Raw genomic sequence first — 20766 nt, 5'->3', positions numbered from 1 at the left:
CCAAAGCGCTGGGATTACAGGCGTGAGCCACTGTGCCCCGCCCTACAAATGCTTTCTTATACATAATCCCTTTTAAATTTTGGACTTCACAATAATCCCAGGATGTATGTAAGTTTTAGCAGGTAATTATAAAACTAGGTTCCCAAATTCATGCTTTCTGAATCAAAGTCTTATGCTCTTTATCTGAATAATACTTGCCTCCCTCGGTCATCTCCCTTTGAGTCACATCACTGTGTACCTCCCTTAGCACTTTTGTGATGTTCACTGCTCTCTTCATTGCTATATATTTTTTCCTCTCCAAATTACTTTTCAGATCCTCTTCAGATTCTCTTCACTTATTGGAATTTAAATTTTACTATAAGCAATATGTCTTGTTCATTTCTGAAAAAATAGAAATTACAGAAGGGTACATTGAAAAAAATTAAAATAACTTCACTGCTCACAGATTACCACCATTAAGATGTTGGTATATATATATACTACTACTTCTGTTTTCTATGTGCGCATACACTGATGGAGATACTGTACTTATTTTGTAGTCACATTTTTCCTTTAACATGTATTTGGCATCATTTTTAATGACTATATGATATGCATTCCATTGGGTAAATACATCATTTAACAGTTTTTGTTGTTGCATTGCTGGGTGATGTTAGACTTTTATAATTATCATTGCTAGTAAACAACATTCCTTTATTCCAAGTAAATGTGTTTGTTTATTCGGGACTTCAGCTTTTCTTTAGTTATTTCGATCAGTGATCAGTCTCTGTTTCTTTGTTGACTTCTGGGTTGATAACGGTTCTTGATAAGAGTGCTAGACTTCTGAGTGCTCAATTATCAAGAAGTTAATAAAATACAGAAACTCTTTAGGCTTGAGACTCTTTTGTTACATTAATGGCTATTTTCTTTATAATAAAAGGTAGCTCACATATTATGTAAAATAAAGCTGCCACATTATTAATGATTATATTTACTGTACTTTTTTTCTCCCTAGACTGATCAGAATATTGTGCTTTTTTTAATGCAAAATTCAAACTAAGGAATTACGCTTATATATGAAGTAATGGTCTTCTTTATCCTTTAAAATGTAAAATCTACCTTCAATATATCTAACAATCTATTGATGCAAATTTAGCTAGCACAAGTGCAATGATACAAAGGCAGAAGTCACAATTAATAAAACTTAAAATCTGTAACTTGTATCAATGATGCATATCAAGTAGGGTTGAAGCAAAATGTAATAATGATTTCAGAGTTTACAATTGAGATCAAACGAGTCTGACACAGGCCTGTTTTTCTATGACCTGAGCTAAGAATATTTTTTTACATTTTTTAGGTGTAAAAAATAGGCCGGGCACATTGGCTCAGGCCTGTAATCCCAGCACTTTGGGAGGCTGAGGCGGGCAGATCACCTGAGGTCAGGAGTTTGAGACCAGCCTGGACAACATGGCGAAACCTTGTCTCTACTAAAAGTACAAAAATTAGCTGGGCATGATGACGGGCGCCTGTAATCCCAGCTACTCAGGAGGCTGAGGCAGAATTGCCTGAACCTGGGAGGGGGAGGTTAAAGTGAGCCGAGATCGTGCTATTGCAGTCCAGCCTGGATGTCAAGAGCAAGACTCCATCTCAAAATAGATAAATAAATAAAATAAGGGCTTACAAATCCGAAAATATTTACTCTATGGCCCTATACATAAAGTACACCAAACTAGAGGACTGTAATAAAATACACTTAGAAGAAAATATAAGGTATTTTAAAAGTATATAATTGTATAGAAGTTTATATAAAAAGTAGCCAATTCTTTACTCTTATTTTAGCTTAGCTTGAAATAGAAGCAACCCCCTCACCCTTTTTTTTTTTTTTTTTGAGAAGGAGTCTCGCTGTCACCCAGGCTAGAGTGTGGTGGCGCAATCTCGGCTTACTGCAGGCTCCGCCTCCCGGGATTCACGCCATTCTCCTGCCTCAGCCTCCCAAGCAGCTGGGACTACAGGCGCCCGCCACCACGCCCGGCTAATTTTTTGTAATTTTAGTAGACACGGGGTTTCACCGTGTTAGCCAGGATGGTCTTGACCTCCTGACCTCATGATCCGGCCGCCTCGGCCTCCCAAAGTGCTGGGATTACAGGCGTGAGCCACTGCGCCTGGCCCACCCTTTTTTTTTTCTGAGAAGCTAAGGATAAATTTTTTTTTTTTTTTTTTTTTTTTTTTAGAGATGGAGTTTTGCTCTTGTCTCCCAGGCTGGAGTGCAATGGTGCAGTCTCAGCTCACCACAACCTCCGCCTCCCGGTTTCAAGCGATTCTCCTGCCTCAGCCTCCGAGTAGCTGGGCTACCCGCCTTGGCCTCCCAAAGTGCTGGGATTACATGCGCGAGCCACCACGCCTGGCTTTTTTTTTTTTGAGTCAGAGTCTCACTCTGTCGCCCAGGTTGGAGTGCAATGGTGCGATCTCTGGCTCAATGCAACCTCCGCCTCCTGGGTTCAAGCAATTCTCCTGCCTCAGCCTCCCAAGTAGCTGGGATTATAGGCGCCCACCACCATGCCTGGCTATTTTTGTGTTTTTAGCAGAGCAGGGTTTCACCATATTGGCCAGGCTGGTCTCAAACTCCTGACTTCGTGATCTGCCCACCTCGGCCTCCCAAAGTGCTGGGATTACAGGCTTGAGCCACCGCGCCTGGCCAGGATAAATTTTTTAAAATCACAATTTTAAAAACAGCCAAATACATTAGAAAACTGGTCAGTGACTCAGAAGTAAAATAGAATGAACATAGAATCATAGAATTTTAGAACAGGATAGGACCTTTAAAATCATCTAGTCTAGCTCTTACATTTTAGACATGAGGAAACTGAGGCCCAGACCTGGTCAGTGACTTGTCCGAGGTCAGACAGCTAACTTCCTGCAAAGTTAGAATGATAACCCAGGTCTATTTGTAGGTCAATAGTGATAGGTCAATATCATAATAAGTAGATCAAGTGAAAGTGATAGGTCCATACTACTATATATATATATATATTTTTTTTTTTTTCCATTTTAACATGTATGGAAGTTGGAAAAATAGAACACCTCTCACACATCTAAAGAAATAAATCCTTTTATTTTATAACATTCCTTTTCTTTTTAAAGATGCATACAGTACTTGTAAGCCCATCAATTCTGAAAAAAGCTATAGAAGACCTGGCACTATTTTTGAGAATTACACAACTGGGCACCTTTATAAAGGTCAAAACATAAAGAAATAAAATTTAGTGTTTGCACACAAAAATAGGGGGGTTACATTCAACACGTTTTTTAAACGTGCATTTAAAATGTTTAATGTTTTCTAAAACTTTGGTTGTCATGCTTTATTATAACTTGTTAAATTTCACAATTATGTAGATAATTAAACCCAAAAGGTAAGCAAATACATGACATTAACACAGCAGCAAAAGCAAGCTAATACTGCACAATCATATTAGCGGACTGATTCAGAAATACATGTTTTTCACAAATAATACACAAACTTAGTTTCTGATAACATAGTTCAATGACTTCCACGTTATAAAATAAGGCTGAGAAATGAGACATACCAGAACATGATTACATAATAAAAAGTATATTTTTAATTACAATTCTAATTGTACATATAGAGCAACAAATTGTAGTTTCTATAGAATAGTGCAAATGAGCAGGACTTTTCTCAAAAATATTAAAATTGAATTCATCCCATGTGACTCAGATTTCATGAATTATTCACGAATGATATATTTTAGGTTTTTGTGTGATGGATATAAGTGGTAAGGTTGATATAGGACAGATGTGTACTCATAGGCTGCAAATAAAAATAGCCATTGATTTAATTTGCTGGATGTGAAGTGCAGGCACTGATAACGTAACTTTTAGAAAGTTCCATTTGTCATCATGTAAACACTTTTGTTCATCATACAGTATTTTATCAAAGATTCATAATTCATTTAAAATTGTCATATCGAGTAATTCCTCCAAACTCTTTTTGATATGTGGTGGCTGAGATGCAGCCTGATTTAACAGATTCTGACCCATCTGTGCAAAGAGTGCTTTTGATAATTTAGCTGTGGCTGTTCGTATATTTCCTCCAGCTCCAGGCAGAGAGCCACTATTTGTCATATTTCCTAAGAGATGCCATAAAACAACCAACACTTTCTGCTCTGTGGCATGCGGCTTCCTTTGATAAAGTTCCATAACAATATCTGAAATACAAAAATATAAAAAACAGTGAGGGTTTTTTCTTAATAAATAAGCCCAAGCTCTGCTAAATAAAAAGCAACTAAAATATACTAAGCTTCTTCCTTATGTAATTTGTCCTAAAAAGTTAGGCTTCTTAAAAGAACTAATGTAAGAAACATTTCTCTCAAAGATTGGGATCTTCAAGTATGGTATTAGAATCCCATATACAACAATTAGTTCATGCAAAAGTGGTAAGGAGAGAAAATGAACCCAAATTCATCTCGATGTTTTCCAAATGTAGTGAAACAAAAATGTACACAGTTTTAACCCATGGACTTTTATCAAACATGATTTTGAAATAGCAGTTTTCTATAAGAACCAAAATTTGATTTTAATGTCTTTTTATTTTTTCCGTATTATTTCTACTAATGTAACCAAGTACCCTATTTTTAAGGGCTTTTTTTCTTCTCCTTTTGTGGCCCTTTGTATTCACGTTTTAGTAATGAAATAATAAATTTTGCTTTCCTTCTTTCTACTAGATACTCCTTTGCATTGCTAGCCTATCTAATTATGTTTGCTTAGAAGTTCCAGAGACTGGGCTGGGTGCAGGGGCTCACGCCTGAAATTCTAGCACTTTGAGAGGCCGAGGTGCGTGGATCACTTGAGGTCAGAAGTTCAAGACCAGCCTGGCCAACATGGTGAAGCCCCATCTCTACTAAAAATAAAAAAACTAGCCAGCCTTGGCGGCAGGCACCTGTAGTCCCAGCTACTCAGGAGGCTGAGGCAGGAGAATCACTTGAACCCAGGAGGCGGAGGTTGCAGTTAGCCAATATTGTGCCACTGCACTCCAGCCTAGGCAACAGAGCGAGACTGTCTCAAACATTAAAAAAAAAAAAAAAAAAAAAAAAGTTCCAGAGACTCTGTCTTGAGACAATTCAGGTATCTATGGAATTCTCTCTAACCAGGAGATTACTTCAAGGCTGTGGTGCTAATTTACAACCCAGTCCGGCCTGAGATAGCACTGGCCCATTCACCATATGGGGCAATAACTCAAGATAAGTCATAGGAACAAATCATGTAGAACTGTACTGCCTGACCCACTGCATGCCCTCTCTGCAAACCTATTCCTTCTTAAACCCTAGCATTTTGCCTGAGAATTTTGAAGCAGTTTTGCTAAGGCAGGAGCCTGAACCACCTGACAACTGCTAACTTTGGAAAATAAAGTCACTTTCCGTCCACTGCACCTCATCCTTGTTATTCAATTTCCCAAGTGGTGACTGGCTGAACCTGCATTTGGCTACACTAATAGGAAGACTGAACATGTACTGGAAAAAAAAGGATAAAATTCTTTTGACAAAAATGTATGGGGTAAAAGTCTTAAAAGGTTCTCTTGTGGATCATTACACAATTTGTTTCCACTTTGTGGGTAGTTATATTAAGTTGGTAGCTATCCTAAAATTAAATTGAAATAGTTTATCAGTTTATCCTCAGTTAATAAAATATTTCTTTAGAAATTACAAAGTATTTACCAGCAAGCTTTTCCGTTATATCCTGTTTTGCTTTTCCATTTAAAAACTGAGCTTTTGTGCAAAATGGCTGTAGAAGTAAGTAATTGTCTAAACAAAAAGAACACAGAGACATATGTTTAAAGAGTAATGAGCTCTTAGTTACTTTCCATTACACAGCATTGAAAAGAAAAAAAAATCACTTCTAGGATGCAAATGTGTAACACTTTAAAAATCTACATAATCACTACTTAAAGTTTCCTATAAAACCTTGCATGGTGGCTAGCACCTGTAATTCCAGCTACTTGGGAGGCTGAGGTAAGAGGATCACTTGAGCCCAGGAGTCTGGGGCTGCAGTGAGCTATGATTCTGCCACTGCACCCCAACCTAGGTGAGGGTGACACTCTGTCTCTAAAAACCAACAAACCAAACAAAATCTTAATAAAGTAATATTCTTGAAGCAAATGAGAACTAAAAATACCTCACACAGTTTTAAAGGAGCTATCGTGGTATTTTAAAAAAAAAACAATAAAAACTGCCTGAATCTCCTAGGCATCTTATTTCAAATGATAACATGGTTTTATCAAAAAACAGAAAAAGCAGCCAGGTGTGGTGGCTCATGCCTGTAATCCCGGCACTTTGGGAGGACGAGGTAGGCAGATCATGAGGTCAGGAGTTTGAAACCATCCTGGCCAACACAGTCAAATCCCGTCTCTACTAAAAATACAAAAATTAGCTGGGCATGGTGGTGCGTGCCTGTAATCCCAGCTACTTGGGAGGCTGAGGCAGGAGAATCGCTTGAACCAGGGAGTCGGAAGTTGCAGTGAGCCGAGATCGTGCCACTGCACTCCAGCCTGGTGACAGAGTGAGACTCCGTCTCAAAACAACAACAACAACAACAACAAGGAACAGAAAAAGGGAAGCAGTTTTTACATTTACTGAATTTTTTTCTTAAGTTTTAATTTTGAAAAAATAATAAAAACACAGAAATTTACAAAGATTATACAGAGGTCCTGTGTACCTTCCACCCAAAGGTTTCATCTTAAATAACTTACAATTAGGCCGGGCGCAGTGGCTCACGCTTGTAATCCCAGCACTTTGGGAGGCCGAGGCGGGTGGATCACAAGGTCAGGAGATCAAGACCACGGTGAAACCCCGTCTCTACTAGAAATACAAAAAATTAGCCGGGCGTGGTGGCGGGCGCCTGTAGTCCCAGCTACTCCGAGAGGCTGAGGCAGGAGAATGGCGTGAACCCGGGAGGCGGAGCTTGCAGTGAGCCGAGACTGCACCACTGCACTCCAGCCTGGGTGACAGAGCGAGACTCCGACTCAAAAAAAAAAAAAAAAAAAAAAAAACTTAAAATTGACCCTTGGACAACACAGGGGTTAGGGGAGCCAACCTCTGTACAATTGTAAATCCGTGTTTAACTTTTCACATTCCCCAAACTTAACTACTAATAAATTACTGTTGATCAGAAACCTTACCAATAACATAAACTGTCAATGAACACATATTTTGGATGTTATATGTATTATATACTGTATTCTTACAAAAAAGTAAGCTAGAGAAAATATTAGGAGAGAAGAAAAATACATTTACAGTATTTTGTCAATAATGCAAATTTATGTCATCTGTTTACAAGATTAGTCATCTGTCTGAAATGGTGGGCAACCACAGCTGCAGTCCTCAAGCTACTCAGATATCAAGCAATTCAAATTTATCATGTCATGACTTTCCCCTGCTTATTGGCAGCACTTCCAGCATCCCTAGTGGCACTTCATATAGGTCTGATGGTGTCACTCAAGGTTTATAGTATTATAGTAAACCTGGTGAAAAATACTTAAGAACTGGTCGGGCGCGGTGGCTCACGCCTGTAATCCCAGCACTTTGGGAGGCCGAGGCGGGCGGATCACGAGGTCAGGAGATCGAGACCATCCTGGTTAACACGGTGAAACCCCATCTCTACTAAAAATACAAAAAATTAGCCGGGCGCAGTGGCGGGCGCCTGTAGTCCCAGCTACTTGGGGGGCTGAGGCAGGAGAATGGCGTGAACCCGGGAGGCGGAGCTTGCAGTGAGCCGAGATTGCGCCACTACACTCCGGGCTGGGCGAAAGAGCGAGACTCCGTCTCAAAAAAAAAAAAAAAAAAAAAAAAGAAAAATACTTAAGAACCATCAATTTGCATATACTGAACCATCCTTGCATCCCTGGGATAAATTCCACATGGACATGACGAATAATCTTTTTTTCTTTTTTTTGAGATGGAGTCTCGCTCTGTCGCCCAGGCTGAAGTGCAGTGGCATGATCTCGGCTCACTACAAGCTCCACCTCCCGGGTTCACGCCATTCTCCTGCTTCAGCCTCCCGAGTAGCTGGGACTACAGGCACCTGCCACCATGCCCGGCTAATTTTTTGTATTTTTAGTAGAAATGGGGTTTCACCATGTTAGCCAGGATGGTCTCGATCTCCTGACCTCGGGATCTGCCCGCCTTGGCCTCCCAAAGTGCTGCGATTACAGGTGTGAGCCACCATGCCTGGCCAAATAATCTTTTTATACAAATTTGTTTCATGTTCCTAATATTTTCTTCTTTTTTATTAAGTAGTATTCCACGGTATATTCAGATTTTAAAGAAACTGCCAAACCTAGAGCGGCTGTACCATTTTATTTACATTCTCACCAGCTGTGTATGAGATGTAGTTTCTCTGTAATCTTGTCAGCATTTTCTATTGTCACTATTTTTTATTTTGGATGTTCTAATACTTGTGTGGTGATCATGGCCTTAACTTGCATATGCATTTCCCGGATGGCTAGTGATGCTGAACATCTTTTCACTTGCTTATTTGGCCAGTCACACATCCTCCCTTATTTACCATCCGTATAGCCTCATGGTTTCAATATTTCTTCAGGTCTTTTGTCTATTTTTTTGAGTTTTTTATTTTTTTTTATGTTGAGCTTTGAGATTTCTTTACATACTCTAGATATGACTTCTTTGTCAAATATGTGGTTTGAAAATATTTTTCCCAGTCTGTAGCTTGTCTCTTTATCTATTTAAAAAAAATTTTTTTTAATTTTTTTGATACAGAGTCTCACTCTGTTGCCCAGGCTGCAGTGCAGTGGTACAATCTTGGCTCACTGCAACCTCCACCTCCTGGGTTCAAGCGATTCTCCTGCCTCAGCTTCCAGAGTAGCTGGGATTACAGGTGCACACCACCACACCCAGCTAATTTTTGTATTTTTAGTAGAGATGGGGTTTCACTATATTAGCCAGGATGGTCTTGAACTCCCAACCTCAGGTGATCTGCCCACCTTGGCCTCCCAAAGGGCTGAGATTATAGGATCATGCTTTTAGTGCCATATGTACAACTTTTCACCAAATCCTAAGATTTTCTCATGTTATCTTCTAAAAGTTTTACATTTAAGTTGTACATTTAACTCTACGATCCATTTTGAGTTAGTTTATTATTATTTTCTTATTTTCATATTTTTTTCTTTATTTTATTTCTGGATCATCTCCTGCCGAAGCACTGGGACTACAATACTTAGTTTTGATAGCAGATGTGAGGTTGAGGCAGAAAAAGAAATAAAAGTCAAAGATAAGGGAAAAGAAAGTCAATTTAATGGAACAGAATTTAATCACCAAAAATAATTTTAAAACCATTGAGAAAATGAAAGTTTTATGATAATATTAAGTATAAAAAACTGAATAACTAGGATTTCAGCATTACAAAAAAAGTATGGATGGAATGAGAAAACATGAAAAGAAAGTCAAAATAATTTGAGTACCAAAGTAAGATTTCTTACCTACATGCTGACTCAGTGCCTGAACAACATTCGTAGCAGCCGCGTAGATGCCTGGATTCTTGGAATTCAGATTGTTATCCACTATTGCTGGAATTAGCATGTTGATTATAGGAGATAAGTGGTCTCTAAGTAGAGGAATCATTTTGTGCATTGTTTCCAGAGCCACCAGATTCACTTTACTATTAGAATCATGAAGTCGAGATTTAAAAGCATCAAAAATCTGAAAATAAATTGGTAAATTATTTAAAGTAAAATAATGTTTATAGCTATTGTATTTATAATTCTCTTGGCATGTCATAATATTTCTCCTACTTTACTCAGTTTAAATATATACACAACATCCTATTTTGCCTGAACTTCGATAACAGGAACTTTATAAAAATTTGGGTATTAAATCTAAGTGTCAAATCTTCTTGTAACAAAAAGAGAAGGCCTCAAAAATCACCCCAAAAGACATCCTAATAAAGGCTGAAAAATGTGACTCGGTAGGCAGATGACTGACTGACTGTAAATATGATAAACATCTTGTTTTCTGGAAGGTGTAGGTTAGCTTAGCTAACTAAGAACTTAGAAAAGTTTCTGTTTTTATCTCTTTTCACACTAGAAGTAGACTTGTAAGTTTTACTGTGGAGATTTAACCTAGTTTCAGTTTAGGTTTATTATGAAAATTTTAGACACAATTTCAGAGTTAAATTTGTATTATTATCTCTTTTTTTTTTTTTTTTGCCTTAAGTGGGATTTATTCCTCGAATGCATTGATGGGTCAACATTAAAAAAAATCAATCAATATAATACACCACATTAACAGCATGAAGAGGAAAACCACATGACCATCTCAAGTTACATAGAAAGAGCATTATACAAAATTCAACACCCTTTTGTGATTTTTTTTATAGAGATTTTTATTATTATTATTATTATTATTATACTTTAAGTTTTAGGGTACATGTGCACAATATGCAGGTTTGTTACATATGTATCCATGTGCCATGTTGGTGTGCTGCACCCATTAACTCATCATTTACCATTAGGTATATCTCCTAATGCTGTCCCTCCCCCCTCCCCCCACCCCACAACAGTCCCCGGAGTGTGATGTTCCCCTTCCTGTGTCCATGAGTTCTCATTGTTCAATTCCTACCTATGAGTGAGAACATGTGGTGTTTGGTTTTTTGTCCTTGCGATAGTTTACTGAGAATGATGTTTTCCAATTTCATCCATGTCCCTACAAAGGACATGAACTCATCATTTTTTATGGCTGCATAGTATTCCATGGTGTATATGTGCCATATTTTCTTAATCCAGTCTATCGTTGTTAGATATTTGGGTTGGTTCCAAGTCTTTACTATTGTGAATAGTGCCGCAATAAACATATGTGTGCATGTGTCTTTATAGCAGCATGATTTATAGTCCTTTGGGTATATACCTAGTAATGGGCTGGCTGGGTCTAATGGTATTTCTAGTTCTAGATCCCTGAGGAATCGCCACACTGACTTCCACAATGGTTGAACTAGTTTACAGTCCCACCAACAGTGTAAAAGTGTTCCTATTTCTCCACATCCTCTCCAGCACCTGCTGTTTCCTGACTTTTTAATGATGGCCATTCTAACTGGTGTGAGATGGTATCTCATTGTGGTTTTGATTTGCATTTCTCTGATGGCCAGTGATGATGAGCATTTTTTCATGTGTCTTTTGGCTGCATAAATGTCTTCTTTTGAGAAGTGTCTGTTCATGTCCTTTGCCCACTTTTTGATGGGGTTGTTTTTTTCTTGTAAATTTGTTTGAGTTCATTGTTGATTCTGGATATTAGCCCTTTGTCAGATGAGTAGGTTGCGAAAATTCTCTCCCATTTTGTAGGTGGCCTGTTCACTCTGATGGTAGTTTCTTTTGCTGTGCAGAAGCTCTTTAGTTTAATTAGATCCCATTTGTCAATTTTGGCTTTTGTTGCCATTGCTTTTGGTGTTTTAGACATGAAGTCCTTGCCCACGCCTATGTCCTGAATGGTATTGCCTAGGTTTTCTTCTAGGGTTTTTATGGTTTTAGGTCTAACATGTAAGTCTTTAATCCATCTTGAATTAATTTTTGTATAAGGTGTAAGGAAGGGATCCAGTTTCAGCTTTCTACATATGGCTAGCCAGTTTTCCCAGCACCATTTATTAAATAGGGAATCCTTTTCCCATTGCTTGTTTTTGTCAGGTTTGTCAAAGATCAGATAGTTGTAGATAAGCGGCATTATTTCTGAGGGCTCTGTTCTGATCCATTGATCTATGTCTCTGTTGTGGTACCAGTACCATGCTGTTTTGGTTACTGTAGCCTTGTAGTATAGTTTGAAGTCAGGTAGGGTGATGCCTCCAGCTTTGTTCTTTTGGCTTAGGATTGACTTGGTGATGCGGGCTCTTTTTTGGTTCCATATGAACTTTAAAGTAGTTTTTTCCAATTCTGTGAAGAAAGTCATTGGTAGCTTGATGGGGATGGCATTGAATCTATAAATTACCTTGGGCAGTATGGCCATTTTCACAATACTGATTCTTTCAACCCATGAGCATGGAATGTTCTTCCATTTGTTTGTATCCTCTTTTATTTCATTGAGCAGTGGTTTGTAGTTCTCCTTGAAGAGGTCCTTCCCATCCCTTGTAAGTTGGATTCCTAGGTATTTTATTCTCTTTGAAGCAATTGTGAATGGGAGTTCACTCATGATTTGGCTCTCTGTTTGTCTGTGTTTACTGTACAAGAATGCTTGTGATTTTTGTCATTGATTTTGTATCCTGGGACTTTGCTGAAGTTGCTTATCAGCTTAAGGAGATTTTGGGCTGAGACAATGGGGTTTTCTAGATATACAATCATGTCATCTGCAAACAGGGACAATTTGACTTCCTCTTTTCCTAATTGAATACCCTTTATTTCCTTCTCCTGCCTGATTGCCCTGGCCAGAACTTCCAGCACTATGTTGAATAGGAGTGGTGAGAGAGGGCATCCCTGTCTTGTGCCAGTTTTCAAAGGGAATGCTTCCAGTTTTTGCCCATTCAGTATGATATTGGCTGTGGGTTTGTCATAGATAGCTCTTATTATTTTGAGATACGTCCCATCAATACCTAATTTATTGAGAGTTTTTAGCATGAAGGGTTGTTGAATTTTGTCAAAGGCCTTTTCTGCATCTATTGAGATAATCATGTGGTTTTTGTCTTTGGTTCTGTTTATATGCTGGATTACATTTATTGATTTGTGTATGTTGAACCAGCCTTGCATCCCAGGGATGAAGCCCACTTGATCATGGTGGATAAGCTTTTTGATGTGCTGCTGGATTCGGTTTCCCAGTATTTTATTGAGGATTTTTGCATCAATGTTCATCAGGGATATTGGTCTGAAATTCTCTTTTTTGGTTGTGTCTCTGCCGGGCTTTGCTATCAGGATGAGGCTGGCCTCATAAAATGTGTTAGGGAGGATTCCCTCTTTTTCTATTGATTGGAATAGTTTCAGAAGGAATGGTACCAGTTCCTCCTTGTACCTCTGGTAGAATTCGGCTGTGAATCCATCAGGTCCTGGACTGTATTATGATCTCTTAACCTGAAAACTTTTAACAATAATTCCTTGCTCTTCAGAATCCTTAACATTCATAAACTCAAGATATAATAAAGTGAATGCTAAACAATCCTTTAATCATGTCAGGTGAGTGAAGAGCTACTCTATGAGCTGAGACTATTCACTAATAATTTCTAATACTTATTATTTTTCAGGTTAAGAATAATCTTCCCAAGAGATTTATTTTTATGCAATAGATATCAGAAAATATAACTTTCTGGCTGCCATGAGATGGTAATATGGTTCTGTTCTTCTGAAAACTGAGACAACACCATGAGAAGTAAAGAGTACTTATGGTATGTTTGCCAAGTATAATGCACATTACACAAATTTAAAATGAAATTTAATTAATAAATTACTAATAGAATTAACTGAACTAAATTCTGATAAAGCAAAGATAATCTATGCTCTGATATGATGAATATTTCTTTTGCTTATTGTCTTCCTAAAGATAGGTACGTAGAAGTCAGTATATAGAGATTTCTAACCCACATATGGAAAATTTTCATATCTGTTCTATAGCAGTATCAAGTCTCTTATCTGTCTTTGCTTTTTAAAAATTTGTATTGATTAATGCAACATATATTTACTAGATTCCAGGTTCTGAGAGCTCTGAGAATATAGCAGTTTCAAGGAGCTTATCATCTTGTGGCAGGATTCAGACTAATAAATAGCTATCTTCTTACTTTGTTTCAGTGACTTTGAGTTGTTCTAGTATGCTTTTAACCTAGCAAAACCTAGACAATCCATTCTTTTCACTAAGCTTATTTTAACACTTTAGAATTATATATACATATATGATATATATAATTTATTAGTTACATTCTATTTTAAATTTGTGTAATTTGTATATATATATACAGAGAGAGGGTATATAAAACAGTAAGATTTAAGGCAATGTTTTAAACTGATAAACTTCATTTGACATAGATTTCAAATGAAAATAAATTTTTATTTTCTTTTTTGTAGAGACAGGGTCTTGCTATGTTGCCCAGGCTGGGCTTGAACTTTGAACTCCTAGCCTCAAGAGATCCTTCTACCTTGGCTTCCCAAAGTGCTTGGATCACAGGCGTGGGCCACCATACCCACCTTAAAATTAATTTTGACAAGTCCTTACCTTCACAATGTTTCCAACAACAAGGTCTTGATTATTTTCAGTATCTGATAAAAGCTGCTTAATCCCATTAATACGATCACGAAAGTCTTTTGCATTTAATAAACCAGTTATGAGTTTAAGGTACTCAGCACTTTCTAAGGAATTACGAGGGACTGATTTTCTGGTGACTTCACGAACTTCAGTTACAGCTCTAAAGGGAAAGAAAGGTGAATGTAATTTCATTTGTACTTTCCTATAAAAACTATTATACAAACATAATTTAAAAATCTCATTATGCATTCATTTTCCAAAATGCATAAAATAGAAAAAACTGTGGCTAACCCATAGCCACAGCATCTGTCTTTGGGGTCCCCGGATCTCCCCTGGATTTGGATATTTGCTAGGAAGACTCGTAAGAGTTAGCCTATAGTTTTACTCATGGCTAAAATGTATTACAGCAGAAGGATACCAAACAAAATCAGCCGAGGGAACAGGTGCACAAGTCATAAGACCAGAGGAACCCAGATCTAAGCTTTTAAGAGTCCTTTCCCAGTAGAGTCACACAGAACACAATTCCTTCAGCAATGAGTTATGACAACATATGTGAAATGTTGTCTATCAAGTAAGCTTATTAGAGGCCTCATGTCCAGAGTTTTCACTGGGAGCTGGTAATGTAGGGACTGTCTGCCTAGGACATACCAAAATTCCAGATTCCCAGTACGAAACCAGGCCTCCAGCATAAACCACATTGTCTGCCCAAACAATTTAGGCACAGTAAACTATCTTATCAGTTAGGGCATAGTGGGAATCCTCTTGAAATCCTAGTTTCCCATGTCAGCGAAGAGCTAACCTTGAAAGCAGCCTTTTTTAGGGATAGCAGTCTCAAGACTGCAATGTTAACTTTTTTCTGAACAGCTTCCTTGCCCGTTGAGATCTAGATAAATTACCTTGAACCTCTTTCAAAAAACCCATCCTCCACAGAAGATTAAGTGAACCACTCTTATGAGGAATAGTTGAAATCTTTCCAAAACCTAAGTTCCCAGATGTCAACCAATGGCCAATCTCTCTAAGAAGGCCTTTCTAAGAATAGCAGTCTTGGGCCCTGTTATGTTAACTCTTTCCTGCAAAGTATCCGTGAGAACACGCATGGGACAATGAGAAACTAGAGACCAGCAGGAATTACTATGGCAATGACAGTATTCATAGCATAATATTTTTCATGGCTATAAAGGGGTAACTCAATGTGGTAGATCCAGCTTGTCCATCCCATGGTCTGCAGGTCGCATGTGGCCCAGGACACCTTTGAATGCAGCCTAACACAAATTCATAAATTTTCTTTAAACATGAGATTTTTGTGTATATGTGAATGGTTTTTCTTTTGTTGTTGTTGTTGTTGTTTTTAGCTCATCAGCTATCATTAGTGCTGGTGTATTTTATGTGTGGCCACGACAATTCTTTTTCTTCCAATGTGGTAAGGGAAGCAAAAGATTGCACACCCCTGTTAAGATGATCATCCTTTTGAAACTAAAGAGTCATGCAAAGTGACAGGTAGGTTCATTGGTCAATCTGTCTGTCTATCTATTTTAGATGCAGAGTCTCACTCTATCTTTCTATCTATCTATTTTATTTTTTTAATTTTTAATTTATTTTTGAGAAAGAGTCTCACTTTGTCACCCAGGCTGGAGTGCAGTGGCATGATCTTGGCAACTGCAAGTAAGCTCAGTGTAAGTATATTGTAAGGTTCTTACATTATACATAAAGTGGTCTAATACTATTTGAAAGTATACTGTGAGACAGTAAAGATGCACATTATAATATTATAAAGTCTAGATCAACCACTTTAAAAAAGGAACAAAAAGATACAGCTAATGAAGGAAATACATGAAATACCAAAATGCACGCACACACACTCACACCCCCTACCTCTCAATCAATCTTATACCAAGCACAAAAAGAAGAAAAAGAAACAGAAAATTTAAGACAAATAGAAAAACACTATCACAATGAGAGGCTTAAACTCAACCATGTGAATAACTACTTTAAAACTAAATGGTCAAATACCTTGATTAAAAAGCAGAGACTGGGGCCGGGCACAGTGGCTCACGCCTATAATCCCAGCACTTTGGGAGGCTGAGGCGGGCGGATCACCAGGTCAGGATATTGAGACCATCCTGGCTAACACGGTGAAACCCTGTCTCTACTAAAAATACAAAAAGTAGGCCGGGCGCGGTGGCTCACGCTTGTAATCCCAGCACTTTGGGAGGCCGAGGCGGGCGGATCATGAGGTCAGGAGATCGAGACCACGGTGATACCCCGTCTCTACTAAAAATACAAAAAATTAGCCGGGCGTGGTGGCGGGTGCCTGTAGTCCCAGCTACTCGGAGAGGCTGAGGCAGGAGAATGGCGTGAACCCAGGAGGCGGAGCTTGCAGTGAGCCGAGATTGCGCCACTGCACTCCAGCCTGGGCGACAGAGTGAGACTCCGTCTCAAAAAAAAAAAAAAAAACAAAAAAAAAAAAGTTAGCTGGGCGTGGTGGCGGGCGCCTGTAGTCCCAGCTACTTGGGAGGCTCAGGCAGGAGAATGGCATGAACCCGGGAGGCGGAGCTTGGAGTGAGCCGAGATCGCGCCCCTGCGTTCCAGCATGGGCAACAGAGCAAGACTCCGCCTCAAAAAAAAAAAAAAAACCAAACAAACAAACAAAAAAGCAGAGACTGTTACATTGGTAATAAGACAAGACTCCAACCTGGGCAACAAATTGAGACCTCATCTGAACAAAAAATACAAAAAACTAGCTGAGTGGCAGGGTAGGGGTGGCATGGGCTTGTAGTCCCAGGTACTCGGGAGGCTAAGGTGGGAGGACACTTGAGCCCTGGGAGGTCGAGGCTGTAGTGAGCCATGATCACGTCACTGCACTCCAGCCTGGATGACAGAGCAAGACCCTGCCTCAAAAAAGACAAGACTGAGTCACGTACTGCCTAGAAAAATGCTCTTTAAAAAGACATAAGCTGGGCATGGTGGCTTACACCTATAATCCCAGCACTTTGGAAGACTGCGGCTGGAGGATTACTTGAGCCCAGGAGTCGACACCAGCCTGGGCAACATAGCAAGACCCCATCTCTTTTTATTAAAAATTAATAAAATATATATTTTTTAATTAAGAAGACATACCAGGAAATACAAGCAAAAACCACAATGCATTAAAGAAAAATTATTTTCACACTTGTTAAAATTGTAAGAAAGACTTTATTCAAGAGGGATCATGACTACTACAATAAGGGAGAACAACTGTCCTCAACTCTGACCACAGGAAAGACAGATAGGGATTTATGGCCCACAACCAGAGTTGGGGGTGGGGGTCAGTGGATAGAAAATTACTAAGAGGAGACATTAAAAAATAGGAAGTTTCTTGCAAAACTGGCCTAATAAGATGCATGCTAAAGGAAGGCCAAAGACTTATACATCAAAGGTGGGGGGGTGAGGAACTTGATCAGATATCAAGGGTGATAACATATCAAAGGAAGGAGAGATGAGCTAGCAGGATACCTTGCTAAGACTGGGTTAGGCAGGCCAAGGACAGAGCCGAAGGTCAAGGCCGAATTGAAAATAGGGCTCAGAGAAGCATGTCTACAGTTTGGTCAAGAAGAATCTTTGTCGAGCCAGGAGCCAGTGGCTCACACCTGTAATCCCAGCACTTTGGGAGGCCAAGGCGGGCGGATCACAAGGTCAAGAGATGGAGACCATCCTGGCCAACATCGTGAAACCCTGTCTCTACTAAAAATACAAAAATTAGCTGGGCGTGGTGGCACATGCCTATAGTCCCAGCTACTCGGGAGGCTGAGGCAGGAGAACTGCTTGAACCTGGGAGGCAGAGGTTGCAGTGAGATCACGCCACCGTACTCCAGCTTGGGCGACAGTGCGAGACTCTGTCTCCAAAAAAAAAAAAAAAAACTTTGTCAAATGAGATACTAGTTTATAGCCACTGAAATAATCACAAGGTGAGAATGTGAAAAAATTGGAACCCTTTTACACTACTGGTGAGATGTAAAATGGTAGCACTTTGGAAAAACTTTCTGCTGGGTTCTTCAAAAGATTAAACATAGAGTTACCATATGATCCAGCAATTCCATTCCTACACATCCAAGAGAGCTGAAAACATATGTCCACAACAAAACCAAACTGATGAACGGATAAACAATGTGTGCTATATGCATATATGGATGAGTGGAATAGTATTTGCCCAGAAAAATGAAGTATTGATAAATGCTATAACATGGAAGAGCCCTTGACATTTTGATTAAAAAAAAAAAAGGATAAGCCTTAACATAAACGTTAAGTATAAGAAGCCAGTCACAAAAGACCACATATCATATGATTCCCTTTATATGAAATGTCCAGAATAAGCAAATCCATAGAAACAGAAGACAGACTGCCTAGGGCTGGGGAAGGGAAGATTGTTGAGAAATGGGGAATGACTGCTAATAAGTATGAGATTTCTTTTAAGGTGACAAAAATATTCTAAAATTATGATAACAGTTACACAACTCATTGAATATACTCATGCTCCTCGATTTGCAATGGAGTTACATCCTGATAAACCCACTGTATGTTGAAAATATCTTAAGTCAAAAATGCATTCAATACATCTAACCTACTGAACATCATAGCTTAGTGTAGCCTACCTTAAACGTGTTCAGAACACTTACGTTATCCTATACTGGGGCAAATAATCTACCACAAAGCCTATTTTATAATGAATAATTTATTAAATATTATACTGAAAGTGAAAAACAGAATGATTGTATGAATACTCAAAGTATAGTTTCTACTGTACTAAATGCATACTGCTTTTGCACCATTGTAAAGTTGAAAAATCGTAAGTTGAATCATCCTAGGTTGGACACCATGTGTAGTAAAAAACATTGAATTGCATGTCTTAAATAGATGAATTATATAGTAGGAGAATTACATCTCCGTAACACTGTAATTTAAAGAAAGACATACCATGCAAATCTTCTATCAAAATAAAACTAAAATAGTCTACTAACATAGACTTCGGGACAAAGAATATTACCAGCGATAAAGGTACTTCATAATGACAAAAGGACCAATTTGTCAGAAAGTCACAACTATCCTCAATGTATTTAAACGTAATCACAGTGTATCAAAATACATGAAGCAAAAAGTGATACAACAGAAAGTATAAATAAATCCACAAATACGTTGGGGATGTCAATACTCCTATCTCAGCAAGTGATAGAACAAGTAGAAAAAAATCAGTAAGATTATAGAACACTTGAATAACAACCGACTTAACATAACTGACATTTTATAGAATGCTACATTCAACAAGAGCAGAATGCACATTCTTTCAAGTAGATATAAAATAGTCAGTAATATAGAACACATGCTGGGCCATAAAACAAGTCTCAAGAAGTTTAAAAGAACTAGAATCCTATGGAGCATGTTCAATGACAGAGCAGAATGAAATTTAAAATCATTAACAAAACGATATTTAGAAAATCTCCGAATATTTGAAAATTAAACACACTTCTAAATAGCACCTGTACTGAAGAAGAAACCACAAGGGATTATTCAGCATTATCCCAATACCAAATCCAAAGACATTCTAAGACAAGGAAACTAAAGACCTCATGATTATAGACACAAAAATACTTAAATAATTTTAGTAAATAAAACCCAGTAATATATTAAAAAATATGACACATCATCATCACCAAGTGGGGCTAATCCAAGGAATACAAGTTATCATTTTTAACATTTAACACAAGTCACAATAGTAACAAAATAAACAAAAAATATAATTATCTTAATAGATGCTGGAAGGGCATTTGAGAAAAATTCAACGCCCATTCATGATTAAAACCTCACAAACTAGAAGGAAACTTCATTAATTTGATAAAGAGCTTGCTATGAAACCTACAGCTAATATCATACACAATGGTGAAATGCTGAACATTTTGTCCCAAAGATCAGGAATAAGGTAAAGATGTCTGTTATTACTTCTATTTAACATTATATTTGATATTCTAACCAGTATAGTATTAAGGTAGGAAAAATAAATTAGAAGCACACAGATTTGAAAGGAGGAAATGAAATACAAGAAGATCCTGGAGAATCATTTGCTGACAGAAAGTAAATGGATGGGGCATGTTGTAAAAGCACAGCAGCCAACCTGAGGGAGCTCCTAAAGCTAGACCCATTTGAAGAGGGAAATAATGCCAGTATTCGATTATACCCCACAGAATAAAACAGAAATCCATTGGTCTTCACGAATATAAATGAATATTTCCATAAATAAACATACGAAGGAAATGGAACAGTTTTTCTGTAAAGAAAAAAATAAACCAATGAATGTAGAAGAAATCAAGAAAATAGATCATTATTAGGCAAAAAACCATGTACTAACTGCTGTAGGCAAAATTTCTCAGAGGTGGATAAAATTAGTGGGCATATGTATGCTGAGAAATAGGATATTTACACAGTCTCAAAGTTTCCAAAGATATCTATTAACTAAAAAGGGAAAAATAGTACAGTGCCTAGCAGAAACCACCATAAGCTAATGATCAAAGTTATCAGTAGTAAGACATAA

At 38.1% G+C, this 20766-nt stretch overlaps 1 protein-coding gene across 2 annotated transcripts in view; it reads right to left on the bottom strand.

The window, feature by feature from the left end:
* Positions 1 to 3072: 3072 nt before the first annotated feature.
* The window catches only part of TOGARAM1 (TOG array regulator of axonemal microtubules 1), a 112248-nt gene continuing 94554 nt past the window's right edge, over positions 3073 to 20766 (bottom strand). For both annotated transcript variants that reach the window (XM_012504421.2, XM_030813850.1), the window contains 4 exons: positions 14178 to 14367; positions 9485 to 9704; positions 5709 to 5795; positions 3073 to 4202 (listed from right to left, as the gene is read on the bottom strand). In XM_012504421.2, the coding sequence (XP_012359875.2) occupies positions 3937 to 4202; positions 5709 to 5795; positions 9485 to 9704; positions 14178 to 14367 (763 nt within the window). In that variant the 3' untranslated portion in view covers positions 3073 to 3936. The remainder of the gene's footprint in view (positions 4203 to 5708; positions 5796 to 9484; positions 9705 to 14177; positions 14368 to 20766) is intronic.

The sequence above is a fragment of the Nomascus leucogenys genome, chromosome 1a, assembly GCF_006542625.1.
Source record: "Nomascus leucogenys isolate Asia chromosome 1a, Asia_NLE_v1, whole genome shotgun sequence".
Taxonomy (NCBI): Eukaryota; Metazoa; Chordata; class Mammalia; order Primates; family Hylobatidae; genus Nomascus; species Nomascus leucogenys.
Note: the sequence above shows the minus strand (reverse complement) of the source record. Positions and strands in the feature narration are given on the sequence as shown.